The sequence below is a fragment of the Chaetodon trifascialis genome, chromosome 1 (genome assembly GCF_039877785.1).
Source record: "Chaetodon trifascialis isolate fChaTrf1 chromosome 1, fChaTrf1.hap1, whole genome shotgun sequence".
Classification (NCBI taxonomy): Eukaryota; Metazoa; Chordata; class Actinopteri; order Chaetodontiformes; family Chaetodontidae; genus Chaetodon; species Chaetodon trifascialis.
This window is the reverse complement of record NC_092056.1, coordinates 28,006,515-28,021,043: the sequence shown is the minus strand read 5'-3', so window position 1 is coordinate 28,021,043 and position 14,529 is coordinate 28,006,515. Positions and strand designations below refer to the sequence as shown.

Below are 14,529 nucleotides of genomic sequence, written 5' to 3'. Positions count from 1 at the left end.
TAAACAGAAAAACATGAGTATTATTCTTGTTACTATGTTTTAAGTCACTGACAAATTGATGAAAGCATGTTTTCAGTATGTTTTAGATTTCCAACAAAAATCTACAAGGTTGTCCAAGATTAGCAAATCATCAAAAGAAAAACTATGATTAACTTTGTCATAGTCTATTTTTGCCTAATAGTTGTGTGAGCATGTTTTAAAACATGTGCCATTAACTGATTTAAGAGAAGATTTCTGTGTAAGTTTAAGGGTGATGTTATGTGCACCTTGTTGATCTTGCAACTTAGAGAGTTAGGAGCCGGAGAATTAGCAGAATTAGACCTCGTTGAAGTGAACTAAGTAAGAATGTTCACATCCCCAGATTGGCAGTGGAAAACAGATGGCTGTGAGACTTATGGAATGAGCAATGAAATGAACATTGCTTGTGAATGTGACCATGCAACACCATTTGCCGTCTTGCTGGTAAGGAGACACACTTGTCTGTCTGATGATATATTCACCAATTAATCAAGCTTTTATTCATTTGACATCTTTCACACAGAAAGTAAAGAATACAACAGATAGTCAAAACAATAGTATTGCCGATCATCTTTATTCAGCACTGCTACAGTGCTGGTATGAACCCAGTTTCATTACCACTTTTCTGTCTTTTGTGCAGATGAGAGAACCAATTGCAGAAGTCCACTGGGAAGTACTGTCATACATCAGTTACATTGGCTGTGGCCTGTCTGCCTTCTTCACGTCTTTGTCCATTGTGATATACGTCTTTAGTCGGTAGGTATACATGTATTCTACACATTCCATGCAGCCCGTCTAAGAAACAACTTCTACTTCTGGCTGTCTCTGTGTTATTTTTCTCACATTAGGGATTTCTGTTTTGTTTTTATTTTTATTTTATTTTTGCTCTGTGCAGCTCTGTAAGCGAGGATTCATTATCTTCTAAAATATTTCTTTGTATTTTGTGTTATATGATCATAATGCAGTTACGTAGTGAGAAATGGCGCAACCAAACACTGTGTCTTTGTGATTGTCATATGCCCTGTGGACTGTTCTCCTTTCTCTTCCTCAGAAACCACGGAACAGATTACTCCATGTCAATCCATGTGTCTCTGAGCGGGGCCTTGTTTCTGCTCAATTCAACCTTCATGATGAACGAGTGGGGGGCCACGGTGAAGCCAGACTGGGTGTGCGTGTTTGTCGCAGCGCTCATTCATTACTCCCTGCTCTGCTGTTTCACCTGGATGGCCATAGAGGCACTTCACCTCTATCTACTGCTGATAAAAGTGTTCAACACCTACTACAAACACTACATGCTCAAACTGTCTCTTGCTGGATGGGGTGAGTGCTGCAGGAGCTTCAGCTGTATTTACTACATACTGATGTGGTGTGTGATGACTCACATGATGACACCAGTGTAACTTAGAACAGGAAACCCCAGGAACATCTTTCAGTGTTGAAGAAATGCTATTCAAAGAAGCCTTTTGCAAGGAAGTCCTGTGAGGCAGCGCTGCACAGAAAGCTGCTGAAACAGAGGCTAGCCTGACCATGACCGGAGCATGGTTATTGCATGTGGATAGCATATGATGCTTTTCTTGTTGTTTCTTCTCGTGTTCTTCGTGTGTCTGTGCATGCGTGATTCTCAGGGATCCCTTGTGTAATCGTGGCAGTCTCTTTGGGAGTGACAGACTTAAAACAGTTTTATGGACCTAAACAAGTGACCATGGCCAATACTAACCACACTAATGCCATGTAAGTAACTCCTAACTGGTTTCAGTGAGACAACGGACACGATCCATTTCAACAATCGGAATCCAAAAACCAAACAATTCCTTTTTTTTTACATCAAGATCTGGTCAATCAAAGAGAAAAGGAAAATGTGTCATTTATATACTTTCTACATGATCACCCTTTGTTTATTTGCCTTAAAGATCATTTCAGTACAGTTTTAGTGGAAGTTGTTCTTTCACTTCATATAGATGATATGTGTACAGATTATTCTGCCCATGACAAGCATGCGTACATATATACATGGACATCATGTACATGATCAAACCCCTGAATTATACGATGTGCTGTATATCACACAAAAACTTAAATGTAAGCACAAATTTGTGTGAAAAGACCATCAAATTATAGTCTTGGTTCATTTGGTGATGCTCCTTGGTACGGATGGTGACATCAAGTGCAGTTTACTGCAATAAGAAACAGTAAATGTGCATGTAAAGACAAACTGAATCCTGCAAGGACAGGCAGACTCTGCCAACAATGAAGGCTGTTATACAAAGAGGTAAATACAGAGTGGAAATACACTGAATGGCTCCTGCTGAAAATATACCAACAATGAAGAGAATCGAAAACAGGGTTTGATTTCATAAAAATCTCAAGAATTGTAACTTAAAACATTTCTGATAATGCTCTGAATCTTTGTATGTACTGGTCTGTATGAACCCTGTATGTACGGAGATGATATGTCTTTTCTGCTATGTCGTGAAACTATGTGCTGAGAGTCCTTTCGGTGTCCTGCCTGTCCCACAGCTGCTGGATCACAGATGACACCTTCTTCTACTCCTTGAACTTGGTGTATTTCACCCTTATGTTCATCTTCAATACCGGCATATTGATAGCAGTGGCCTCGGGCATCTTTAAAATGAAACAAGTGTCAAAGCTTGGGGCAGTGTCTGAGGGAAAGACCACGAGGGACCTGGTGAGGTTCAGTGAGTCCTGCAGGAGTAGCCTCACTGTGTTAGGTCTTACCTGCCTGTTGGGGACCACCTGGGGCCTGGCCTTCCTGGGCTCAGGATATGTCAACTACCCCATCCTCTACCTTTTCTGCATCCTCAACTCCATGCAAGGTCTGCCGTCCGTTCTGACTACTGTCTGTCTCTGAAGTGTTTTTAACCTGTTTATTTGTCCAGGTTTATCTCTACGTCCCTTCAAATTCTTTTTTACTTGCTTCTAACTCACATTGTCTCTTTGTCAAGGTTTCTTTATCTTCCTGTGGATCTGTCTGTCAGCCCAGAAGCAGAGGAAGAGAAATATGGATGACAGAATGACTTCAACTCCTGTGAAGACCTCAGGAATCAGTTCTGATTCGACCGCCTTGCCTGCCATTAGTCTGGACGATAAAGCCCAGAAGTAATCATTGATAGAAACCCCCTTCATGTATCATAGCATCTTTAATGAAAACATTGTTCTCTGTTAAACTGTCCTCACACTCTTTAGCTTCAGATTTCAGCTGTTTCCTTCACTAACGTACTGTTGAATATTGTACACCTTCTTAAATAAAGTCACGTACCATCCTTGAATATGCATAGCTTTGAATAATTCAGACATATAATAAAGAATCTACAGATAATCTGAGGGTGAATTACATTTTCCTTTCCTTCTAAGTGCTGCCAACTTCAGAGGACTGTGCCGCTCTGAGTTTCACTTCCAGTTGTGTCAGTTGACCATTGTGACTTGACGTTTTTTCTTGCGTCTGTTGGGAAGCTGTAACATTTGGCCAAGTTCCCCTTTTCTTAAAGCTCTCATCTAACGGAGATTTAGTCATAGTAAAATATTCACATCGTTTCATTTCTATGAACACCCAGAGTCACATAGTGAGTGGTGGAGTTTCCTTTTTTCACTAATAACTTTAAAATAAATAAATGATGAGAGCCTGGCTTCAGAGGGCTCTCCCACAGCAATCTATAAATACACAATGTGACATTTTAATCTCTCATGGGCACATCAGATATATCAAGGAGATCACTATGAAAACCAAATTCAGCAGCTCAAAAGAAGTGGATCATTAAAGCACCCTTTGAAACACATCTAATATGAATCACTTCCTGTCTGTCAGTAACTCACCCCCGCTCCACCATTATGATGTTACGTATGTAGATGTGAAACTCCCTCCTCACCTCATTAAGCAAACTTCCATTCAGCAGAGCAATGCTGTCCACAGGACTGTAACAGCGTTGAGGAGTTTGAAGAACAGCGAGGCACCATGTGGATTACTCTGTCTGTTGTCACGCTCGTCTGGTTATCTAAGACCCAAGCTCATGGTGAGTTCACTTGTGTTTATTGTTAATACATCCTCTGCTAGGGATTCTTACCAGCTGTGCAACACTAAAACCCACAGAGTAAGTGATGGTCTAAGAGTTATGGAAAAAACAGAAAATCCTGTCTCTGCTGACATCAGTCATTTGTAGTTTTCTCTCATTCCGCTGACCTCTATCCAGTCTGTCCATCCATACCTTGTAGTATCTTTGACTGCGTCACTTTCTTTTTCCGGTACTCTGACAGACTTCTGTGAAGATGTCATCTATGAGTGTAAACAAGGCAATGTCTCCTGGACCAGGTGAGTCATTCAGTGGATTATAAGCTGATGCTGTAGACCTTAATATCTCTTTTTGAAGGGGAATACATCTTTGTCCTATACTGACGAATAACTGTGGTTTTTCCCTGCGGTCTCTCTGACATGATTGTGAGACCCTGAAACAAAAGAAGCACAGGTTCCAGGTCAATTTTGACCCAGCCCAAAAATCCTATTACACCGACATTTAATCACACATCTCTTTAGAATGTATAAATAGCCTATGACATTAACAAATGGGCAATAATCCTTAATTAGCTTTTTAGAGAGCACAGAGAGTTTATTTTTGTCACTCGTTTTTGGAGAAAAGCATCTACTATTACACAATATCATGTCCTGCCTATTTTACCTAAGACATGAAAAACATAACAGTCATAATGATTTGAATATATTTGGTGAAAACAAAATAGGAAGAGCATTTTGAGAACTGTGGGCTTGATTATGTAACCATTTATAATGTTACAAACACCAAACATTGTCCTCGCTGTGATATCATGTTATCTAATTATAACTATTAACTATTGATTCAACATGAACATTTCACAAACAACTAGTCTGGAAAACTAGTCTTTGTAAAACTTGTAGCAGTGGGAGGAAAATGTCCAACTGTGTTGGGAACGCAGGCAGTTCTGGTGACAGTGACAGGGTCCCCCCTCAGCTCACTACTGCCGATACAGTCCCATAAAGATATACACAGGAATTAGGGATTCCCTCCAAACACCATTTTCCTCACTGTAGGATCTAACATCCATTTCAGTAGATATCAGAGTAATTTGTCTTTTTCAAGCAAAAAGAATAATATTTAGGATGTTTTTACTGCTGTCAAATGTCAGGAGCCAAAGGAGCCAAATTTGACCTGAACAGTGTGTAAGGGTTAGGAGCTAAATGCACGTGACTGTGCATTTCATTTTATTTCTCTTTACAAACAGTGTTTTGAAATGGCTTTGCTAGCCGAAATGGTGTACAACTGTCTCAATCCATAAATAAATGACTTTGTAAAATAATCATTAAAATGTCAGTTGTGCTATTGAAAATCCCCTAAAGACAGCTTAGTAGTGTTTGTTCAGCTAAAACTAATACTTATTAAAGTAGTTACAGTATACTGTATGACTCTCATAACTTGGATTGGTGAAATACTGAAATGTGTTGGTAGGTGTTATGAGGACAGAATTGCAACCTGTGGACTCAGAGGCCGTTTTGCACCAAACTTCATTCGTCTGAGGGTGACTTCGTCTCAAGAGGTGAGGCCATATTTTATTTTTTCAACCAGTTCTCGGTAAAATAAAATTATTTTTGTTGTCTCCATCATGTACATACATGTACACTTCTTTTCAGGATGTTAGTCTCACTGTCAAAGAAGATTCTCAGTCATCCAGATCATGGTCTTCCAAGGAGGGTTGAACAAAGGCAACTGGACTTGGTTGTAGAGACTTGAAAATGTTTCGCCTCTTATCCAAGAGGTTTCTTCAGCTCTAACTGACTGGTGGGGAGTCCCAGGTGTTTAACCTCTGCTGGGTCATTATCAAAGTCATTGATACCTCTTGGCTGGTAATAGAATAATAGAAGTTGTTGGAGTCATCTGGGGCAGGGTATGAGCAACAGTCATTAGAGCTGTCACATGAAGCCAAGTCTGAATGTTTGTCACGTCTCCTGTGAGGGGGTGCATTGTAGGTGTGGGACAAGTGGTGTCATAGACCTCCTCCACTGTTGACGGACTGTTGGTTTCTCTATTTTTCCGTTAATAGTCTCCTTTACTTATCTTTCAAACTATCTCTCCTCCCTATCCAAAATAAGTACAGTATTGTCCTCAACTGAGTGTCCCTTTCAGGTGTAGGTAAGCTGTCTTGACCTGAGGTGTTGGCCCTGCTGTCCTGAGCCATGCTGTTGTTTAATGGTTGTTTAGTTTCCCTGATATACAAGTCTGTGCATTCCTTACTGGATTGGACTGGATACACTAGATTGCTTTTCATGTGTTTGGGAGTGTGGACTTTCAGGTGGAGCAGTGTCAGTGGGGTTTTTTTTTTTGTTTGTTTGTTTGTTTTTGGCCCAAAATTCTTCACCACCTGCAGTGTTGGTGTTCTGGTGTTGTAGCTGTTTTCACAAAAGCTCACTTAGGGTATCCACAACCTTTAAATGTATCCTCAGGTGTTTGTGCTCCTTCTCTTGACTCTAGACTTGCATCTCCTGGTTCTGAGTTTGTCATCCACATATCTGAACCGGTGGCTTGGTGTTCTTGTGAAGGAGTTCAGGGCTCTGCTGTCTGCATCTTCCATGTAGAGGTTGGCCACAATACGAGATGCTGGTGACGTGAGCTGGAGAGTTAGCTGTTTTGGTTAATTTTGTTTTAGCCCAGCAGCTTTTAACCGGCAACTATCTGGTTAATTCTGTGCTGAGGAGCATGTGTCTCCTGACAGATTTCAATGTCGTTGACAAATGGGAAAAATTCCAGCCCAGTTGTGACGCAGCTTTGGTTTGTGAGAGCTGTCTAGCAGTTGATGGTCTAAGCTAGCTTGTCTGCCCTTGTTAGCTTGACTTTTAGCTCATCCTTCTTCTCAAAGTCTTTTAAACATGTTTAGTCACAGTAGCTCTCAGTGGCATAACGTACTCAGGCTCAAGGTACTAAACTAGCTGGTTGAATCCCTCACTCGCTACCACACTGTTTGGCAGCATCTGGGTCTCAGTTACATGGCACACGAACTGGGTGGGTGGCATCAGACTGAAGTGCAAATGAACTAATCAACAGGTATATGTGCATACATTTGTAGTTCACAAATTAACAGTTAAACACAGATATCCCGAAACATGGGCTGCACGGTGGCGCAGCAGGTAGTGCGCGTGCCTCACAGCAAGAAGGTTGCCGGTTCGATCCCTGGATCAGGCGGGGCCTTTCTGTGTGAAGTTTGCATGTTCTTCCCGTGCATGCGTGGGTTCTCTCCGGGTACTCCGGCTTCCTCCCACAGACCAAAAACATGCTCATTAGGTTAATTGATGACTCTAAATTGTCCGTAGGTGTGAGTGTGAGTGTGAATGTTTGTTTGTCCTTGCATGTGGCCCTGCAATCGGCTGGCGACCGGTTCAGGGTGTACCCCGCCTCTCGCCCATTGTAGCTGGGATAGGCTCCAGCCCCCCGCAACCCCGAAAGGGATAGGCGGTATAGATAATGGATGGATGGATCCCGAAACATGAGTAAATGTTTTGCATGTGTTTGTGTGTACTTGTGGTTTTTAGGCTGAAGTGAGTCCCACTCTTCATCACAGGGTTCACATCCCACCCTCAGCTCTCCAAAGAAGCAGAGGAGCTGTGTCTGAGGACGAGGTACTGCTGGTGGCCACTGTGATCAACAGCACTTTCTTCCAGGTCAGTAGTTCCAGTGGTATACAATCTGGGATCTCTTGCCCTTATTAATTCAATACTAGTTACAATGGACACGTAGATAAAGGGAAGTAGGAGCGTTTTTAGCTTTTGGAAATCTGACTGTGCAAAAGGATCTGCAATTCAGGAGGAAGTATATGGATGAGGACCTTAATGTTTTTGTACATGACACTGGCTTCTACTCCAAGTTAGCTACCTCTGTGTAATAATGTGCAGCACTTTCCTCTGATTTGCATTGATTTCCATGAACTCTGCATGCTCGCAGTCATCCCTTGTAAACTATGAAAATCAAGGAAAGCTTGATACTGTAACTAATGTTGCAATTCTTCTACATGTTTTGGAATTGGACTAACCTCAACCCAACCCAATGTCATGTGTCCCTTCTGAAACCTCTGTCATTACAGCTGAGTCCCCCTCCAGGAAGAGGAAGGGGAAGAGCAGCCTTGCCTGTTCACAGGCAAGGCACTATTCTGGGAGAGGCTGTCCTGGCAGTGAGGGCAGGGAACCACCCTGTTACAAACCTCTCAAAACCTGTCAAATTAACCTTCAAACACAACAAACAGGTAGAATGATAAAACCAGCTTTGCTCATATTTCACTTTAAAAAAGTAACAATCTGCTTTCCTCTGATTTTGAACATGCTTTTGAATATGTTTCAGGTGGAAGATGGGACTTGTGTGTTTTGGCAGGAGTCCTGGCTGGAGGATGGAACAGGTGGGCTACATACAGCGTGCCAGCCCGCAGTATTTTTGTTCCCTCAAAAAGAAAAAACCCCAAACAGATTAACTGAGATTTATCCACTTTATGTGTTTTTAGGACATTGGAGCACAGATGGATGTGATACCAATGACACTGGAACTGAATTTATCTGCAGCTGCAACCACCTGAGCTTCTTTGCTGTGCTTGTGGTAAAAATCTTTCTACAGAACATTTTCTTTCAGTATTCTTTGAACAGCCACATGCCAAATGATAATAAATGATCAAATAATTTGCCCTTACAGGATGTTTTCACTCAAACAGGCTCACAATGGGCCATAGTGGGCCTTTCCAACAGCAATACACAACAGCAGAAGTAAAAAGAACAGATTAAACACAGTGTTTATCCTCCCTAATGTAAGCTGCAAACGTTAGCATGCATGTCTAATCACTTTACTGCCTACCAACCAAGCCTTACTTCCAAAGCCAAGCAGTGTATAATTTGCTAACTGAGTTTACAGGATTACAGGGTCCATTTTTAAAAAGCCAGACCAGCACAATCACTGTGTGGTTCTTCCCTGATGTGTGGAAGCTGGTCCTGGATAATATCAGATAGCACCTGTGCCCTAGTCTTTATTTTTGTTTCTTCTGCCTGGATAGGCAGGTGAGATGCTGCCTGGCTACAACATGCAACTTTAGCTTCATCTTCCAGCACAGTAGCCATCAAGTGCATACTTGATGAACAGTAAGCTTGACAGGCATAGCAGCATACGTCAGTGGAAAGATGAGGCTTGATGAGTGGTCAGTTCAGCCTGACATAGCACACAGACTGCAGCTCAACAGTTCTTACAGGTCATTGTTAACACTGAAGGTACATTTTGTCACTTGGGTACATAATTGGTTTACAAAATTAAGAATTTCAGGCATTTGTCTTACGCACTTTGACAAGACTTAAAATGTGCATAAAACCTGTTAAACTTGGTAAAATACATTTTATTGTTTTTGAATTTTTGTTCCATCTTTTTTTCTCTTGCAGAACCCTGTGTTATCAGTTGGGAAAAGTAATGCTGTGACCCTCACCTACATCACCTACATTGGATCAGCTCTCTCCGTCTTCTTCACGATCAACAGCTTGATCATCTGTATATTTCTACAGTGAGTTTTCTGGTTGACTTGAAATAATTATTTCCACTAGTCTGGGGTGAATTATTTTAAAATATCATAAAATATCTTTTATATTATTCTTAACAAAGATGACATGTTCAGTCGTTTTTTCGTCAAGTGACTGAACAAGCCGCAAATTATTTGTTTCATTTCATCGAACAGCAGTGTTTTCTTCCTGTACAAGTTAAACCACAGGGCAGACATATTTATACACAGCTTGAGAATCAGCTTTCTTGTTTTTCTCATAATGATAATGATCTGCGACCAAGTTGACCCTGTTTCTCTTTATACATCTGGGACATTTTAGTTGTTCCAGTGTGGCACCCCACAGTCATGTGGATCAAAAGTTATTTACAAGTTGCATGCAAACATGATGACATTCATTCTGGTTAAAAGCCAGTGGTGTTGAAAACTAATTCTTAACTCTTGCGTTGTTGTCTGTGTTCACACGGCTGCAGTTTGATGTGCCGCATGTAAGACTGGCATGTGGCAAGAACCACAGTCAACATAACTCACTCTACACATTTGCAGGCAAAGCATGAGGTTAACCTCCTATCGGGGGTAAGCTTCAAAACAGTAAAGAGAAAAATGATGTTCAGGTACTTACACATCCAGAGAAAATGCCTACCCCTCCCTTTATGCTTTCCTTCACTATAAATACTATATGATAGAAAAATCAATGAAAGCAGAATCAGGACAAAGTCTGAAGTCACTGTGGCACAAAGCCAGTCAGCCTGCACAGAATGAACAAAGCAGTGTTAACCAGAAGCCACGGCAACATCAAAACTGATTGGATGAGATGTGTTTGACTGACAGATGTGATATTGTATCAGATAAACGGGCAAGACCAATAACATAATATCCTGTATGCTGTTTCTCTCTCAGACGGCGGCGTCCAGAGAAGGCCATCGGTGTGCATATGCAACTAACAGGGGCGCTGCTCTGCCTCCACCTGAGCTTCCTGCTGTGCAGCCTCTGGGAGTGGCTGCTGAAGGAGAGTGAGGAAGGCTGGATTTGTCAGGGTCTGGGTCTCTGTTTACACTGGTCCCTGTTGGCCACCTTCACCTGGATGGCTCTGGAAGGATTCCACCTCTACCTCCTCCTAGTCAGAGTCTTCAACATCTACGTCAGGAAATACTTGCTCAAACTCAGCTTGGTGGGATGGGGTGAGTGGACTGAGACAGTGTTTCTGTCAAATTAAAAAGTCTTCAATTATTTTTGAATTGTGGGAACATTAGTGGCTAACAGCAATGTAAATGTAAATGTTTTTATATTGTAATACTCTCTTTTTCTCCCCCGTTCTGTGGTTCCAGTATTAGTTTGCTTGCAGATACAGAGGCATCACGATGAAGCAGGCACCAGGCCACACACCCTGAAGGCCCAACATTCATTGTGTCTCAGTGTGTCTGTGGTCATTTTATTGGCTTCAGATTTGTTTGGTCATATGCTCCACCAATCCTCAACATCAACTGAAGTCTGAAGGGCTTTAAACCTGCAATATATCTTTTGGCCACTTGGGGCAGCAGAAGCAAACTGTAAACTGACCAACCTGATAGCAAACAGGTTGCTTAAAATACATCCAGCAGACCAGGAAGGACATCATCATTCATTTGGAGTCACATTTTTGTCCTGATACTCACTCCCTTCCACTAACTCTGGAGGGAAATGTTTGCTTGTTGTTAACTTTTGTCTCTGTGACGTTTACTGCTCGACAGGTAGCGTATAATGAGTGAAATCAGCTGCCTGCTGAGCCGAGAGGTGAGAGTGAAACAGTGAAGTTACAGGCCTCAAAACCTAACAATGAGCACTCTATAGAGCTAAGAGGAAGTGCAGCATTGGTGGTAATCCCTGTGGGTTCATCGCTATGAGCGACAGTTTTCACATACAAGCAGTCCTGCGGTCTCTGCTTAAGAATAAAACTTGAAGCGACTGCTCTGTGGGGGCTCCTGCATCATTACCTACAGAATCTTATCCACCTCTCCTGTAGTGGGGCCCTGTGGACTGTGTACACAGTGCACATCCCTGAAAATGTGTCTTTAAAGGATAAGGCTGCCAATATTCTCCATCTTCTTTCTTGTTGTTGATGTCTTGACATTATTGTCAAGAATGTCAAACCAACAATACATTAGTCTGTCTCAGTGCTTTGTGACTCCCCTACGCTGTGGCTCTCAGACCCCTCGGTCCCTAATGAAGCTGTAAATCATTTCCTAAAAGAGCTGTGTGCTGTAGTTTTTAGCAAGCCTTACTCAAAGGAGGAAGTAGCGTGCTGGTGTATGTGGGGTCAGGTCCAAATTAATGACAGATGGTTGTGTAATGAAGAAATATGTGACCTGGCGCTCTGGTGTGGCTCCTTGATGCATTTTGAATTGTTTTTCTTTTTGTTGCTGAGGCTCCGTCTCACAGACAAACACACTATATCAGGCTTTGGCGATGCAGTCAGTAACTTTTGGCAGGATCAATTCACTGTTGGTGTTGATCGTAATGGGGTTTGTTGACAAAATGAAAAATACAGAATGTCACCAGTCTTACCCTTTAAACAAAGACACCATCAATGGCACCAGCAGCTTATTTTTTGACAGCAGTGTAACAAAGTGCTCCCACCGGCAGCTTTGACCAGAGTCAGGACGTGTTGAAGTGAATTCTCTGTCTTGTCTTTATGCAGGTCTCCCTACATTGACTGTAATGGTTTGTGGGATTGTTGGCGTTTATGGCAAATTCAGCCTGGACCTGAGGGATGGCAACAACCACAATTCAACAGTGCAGATGTAAGAAACCAAGATGTGTTGTTAGGATTTTAACCGTTCAGCCACACAGACTGATTCTAACTGTACTCTGTTTTATTGATTCCCATTTCAATTTTTGCTTTGTGTTTCATTAACCTGCAGGTGCTGGATGAGCAGCCAGTTCCCACAGAGGCTTTTAGTCAGCTACATCACTACCGTGGCCTTCCCGTGCCTGGTGATACTGTATAATTCCTGCATGCTGGGGCTGGTGGTGTTCAAGCTCTGGGAGGTAAGGAGAGACAGTGGCTGGAAGAAGATGGACAAAGAGAAAGGGAGCAGGTTGTGGAAAGACTGTGCCACAGTGCTGGGCCTCAGCTGTGTGCTGGGCTTGCCTTGGGGGTTAACAAGCACCACCTACATCTCCCTCACTGGGATCTATGTATTCACGATACTAAACTCCTTGCAGGGTCAGTATGTGCATGATCCTCACATACAGTACAAGCTGTGCATTTATGATTTCCTGGAAGAGTTCACATCCTTTCTTCTTTCATCTCAGGTGTATTTATGTTCCTGTGGTCCTTGGCTTTGACCTGCAAGTCTCAATCTGACAACAACTCCTCCGTCAGAGACCCTTCCTCTCAGAAAATGATGATGACCAGTTTCAATAATTGATATCACAGCAAAAAGAAATGTGTTATCCATTGCCTATATTAGGTGTTTACTGGACTCTGGTATGCAGTTAAATAATAACTAACAAGGATTTAATTTTCTAATATCTTGCACCTTCTTTTAATAAAGAAAAATCATGCATCATGAACAGTAAATGTGCTGCTGGTGCACTGCAACCTGGATGTGGCACATGAGTGCCATCTGCTGGCTATCCAAGGTCCAAGGTTCAATTTATTCAGCCATAAAAACGGAAATGACTGCACTTTCTTCCTAATAAACCAACACTGATTACCAAAACATAGGAAATAAATACTCATACAGTAGAAACCAGAGATAGAACAACACAGAAACTTTGTACCAAAAAAAAAAAAGATTAAATTTAAATAAATTGAAGTCACATACTTCCAGACATCTGATTGTGTTATTGTATGTCCCCTGGATTAACATGCAGTATATGTTTACAGTATGTCTACCTCATGTCAATCAACTATTACATGGATTAAAAAACATAAATGAGATTAGATTTGAATGAGGGCACAGCTGGCCTGCATATTTATCCATATGCAGGATAAACCGGTAAAGATGCATAGATTAAATAAACTTGAACAAATGAGCATGGGTAAAGTGATGCACTCCAGCTGTAACAAGCATCAATGGAAATATGACTGAAAATGAAAACCAAGAGTGGCTCTATAACCAAAAGAATCATTTCCCACTTGAATGGAAACTGAAGCACAGTATGTCCTGTGCGTTACCACATCTGAGACTTTATCTTTATTGCCAAGAAACATGTGGGAACATTATGTAGCAGCTCAACTAATTAAAAAAGCAGCAACGGTAGAAAGGTAAAGAGAAATGATGAAATTATCCACTGCTGTTAACACCTGAACACCATGTCCTGACTGAGAGTCTGAGAAATCTAGGGGAAGGAAGTCCAAACAGTTAGCTAACAGCAGGGGATAAATGATTGAAAGTGAGGTAGATAAGTCTTGCAGAACAGCTCTATGAGTTCATTGTGCTTTGTACACATCCTCAGGCTCAGTGAGCACCTTTTTACACGAGTGCTGATCCCAGCACAGATGTCACAGGGATCCTCTCCTGGCTCTGCTTCGTCTGAGGCTTCCTTTTCAGCTGAGTGTCTGAACTGAAAATTCAGCAATGAAAGCACTAAAATGTTTTTACAAACAGGGCTCTTCTGGCATCTTCTACTGATTCTCCAGCTTTCAGTGCTGCCCTTTTTGCAGAAGTTGTGTCCACAGTATGGTGACAGGAGAGCTGAACACATCCAGACAGAGGGAGCAGAGTGTTGACAAAGCTAAAACTGAAGCTGTGAAATAACAATGTCAACACCGAATTCTTGAATGCTTTCAGAAAAATGTTCATGTTGGATTATTAGAATATTAGCTAAACTTATTTGGAGTGATTGTCCACAGGTGTTTATTTCTCATTGGAAATGTTTCATTGAAATATGATACAGCTGGTTGTTTATAAAGAGTGAAACACACTCTGCTGTGTGTGTGCAGAGCTGTCATCCACTATTCCTGAAAAT

General features: G+C 41.7%; 2 protein-coding genes across 2 annotated transcripts; both read left to right on the top strand.

Annotated features, from left to right (window-relative positions):
* Window positions 1-345: 345 nt before the first annotated feature.
* LOC139331822 (adhesion G-protein coupled receptor G2-like) lies at window positions 346-3,149 on the top strand. The gene is made up of 6 exons (XM_070963458.1): window positions 346-462; window positions 659-774; window positions 1,070-1,338; window positions 1,644-1,749; window positions 2,536-2,852; window positions 2,982-3,149. The coding sequence occupies exons 1-6, from the start codon at window positions 346-348 to the stop codon at window positions 3,137-3,139; spliced, it is 1,083 nt and encodes a 360-aa protein (XP_070819559.1). The 3' UTR covers window positions 3,140-3,149.
* A 762-nt stretch (window positions 3,150-3,911) lies between these two features.
* On the top strand, window positions 3,912-13,388 carry LOC139332654 (adhesion G-protein coupled receptor G1-like). Its single transcript, XM_070964715.1, has 12 exons — window positions 3,912-4,046; window positions 4,288-4,342; window positions 5,511-5,598; window positions 7,586-7,714; window positions 8,134-8,292; window positions 8,388-8,442; window positions 8,545-8,636; window positions 9,461-9,579; window positions 10,474-10,754; window positions 12,251-12,353; window positions 12,474-12,778; window positions 12,868-13,388. The coding sequence occupies exons 1-12, from the start codon at window positions 3,989-3,991 to the stop codon at window positions 12,981-12,983; spliced, it is 1,560 nt and encodes a 519-aa protein (XP_070820816.1). The 5' UTR covers window positions 3,912-3,988; the 3' UTR covers window positions 12,984-13,388.
* Window positions 13,389-14,529: the final 1,141 nt, after the last annotated feature.

Bases quoted from the DNA above. Each gene is read 5' to 3' on its own strand.
- LOC139331822 (XM_070963458.1), top strand. From the start codon at position 346: ATGTTCACATCCCCAGATTGGCAGTGGAAAACAGATGGCTGTGAGACT. The intron at 1,750-2,535 runs GTAAGTAACTCC...CCTGTCCCACAG, and splicing joins ACTAACCACACTAATGCCAT to CTGCTGGATCACAGATGACA. The intron at 2,853-2,981 runs GTCTGCCGTCCG...CTCTTTGTCAAG, and splicing joins CATCCTCAACTCCATGCAAG to GTTTCTTTATCTTCCTGTGG.
- LOC139332654 (XM_070964715.1), top strand. From the start codon at position 3,989: ATGTGGATTACTCTGTCTGTTGTCACGCTCGTCTGGTTATCTAAGACC. The intron at 8,443-8,544 runs GTGGGCTACATA...ATGTGTTTTTAG, and splicing joins CTGGCTGGAGGATGGAACAG to GACATTGGAGCACAGATGGA. The intron at 9,580-10,473 runs GTGAGTTTTCTG...TTTCTCTCTCAG, and splicing joins ATCATCTGTATATTTCTACA to ACGGCGGCGTCCAGAGAAGG.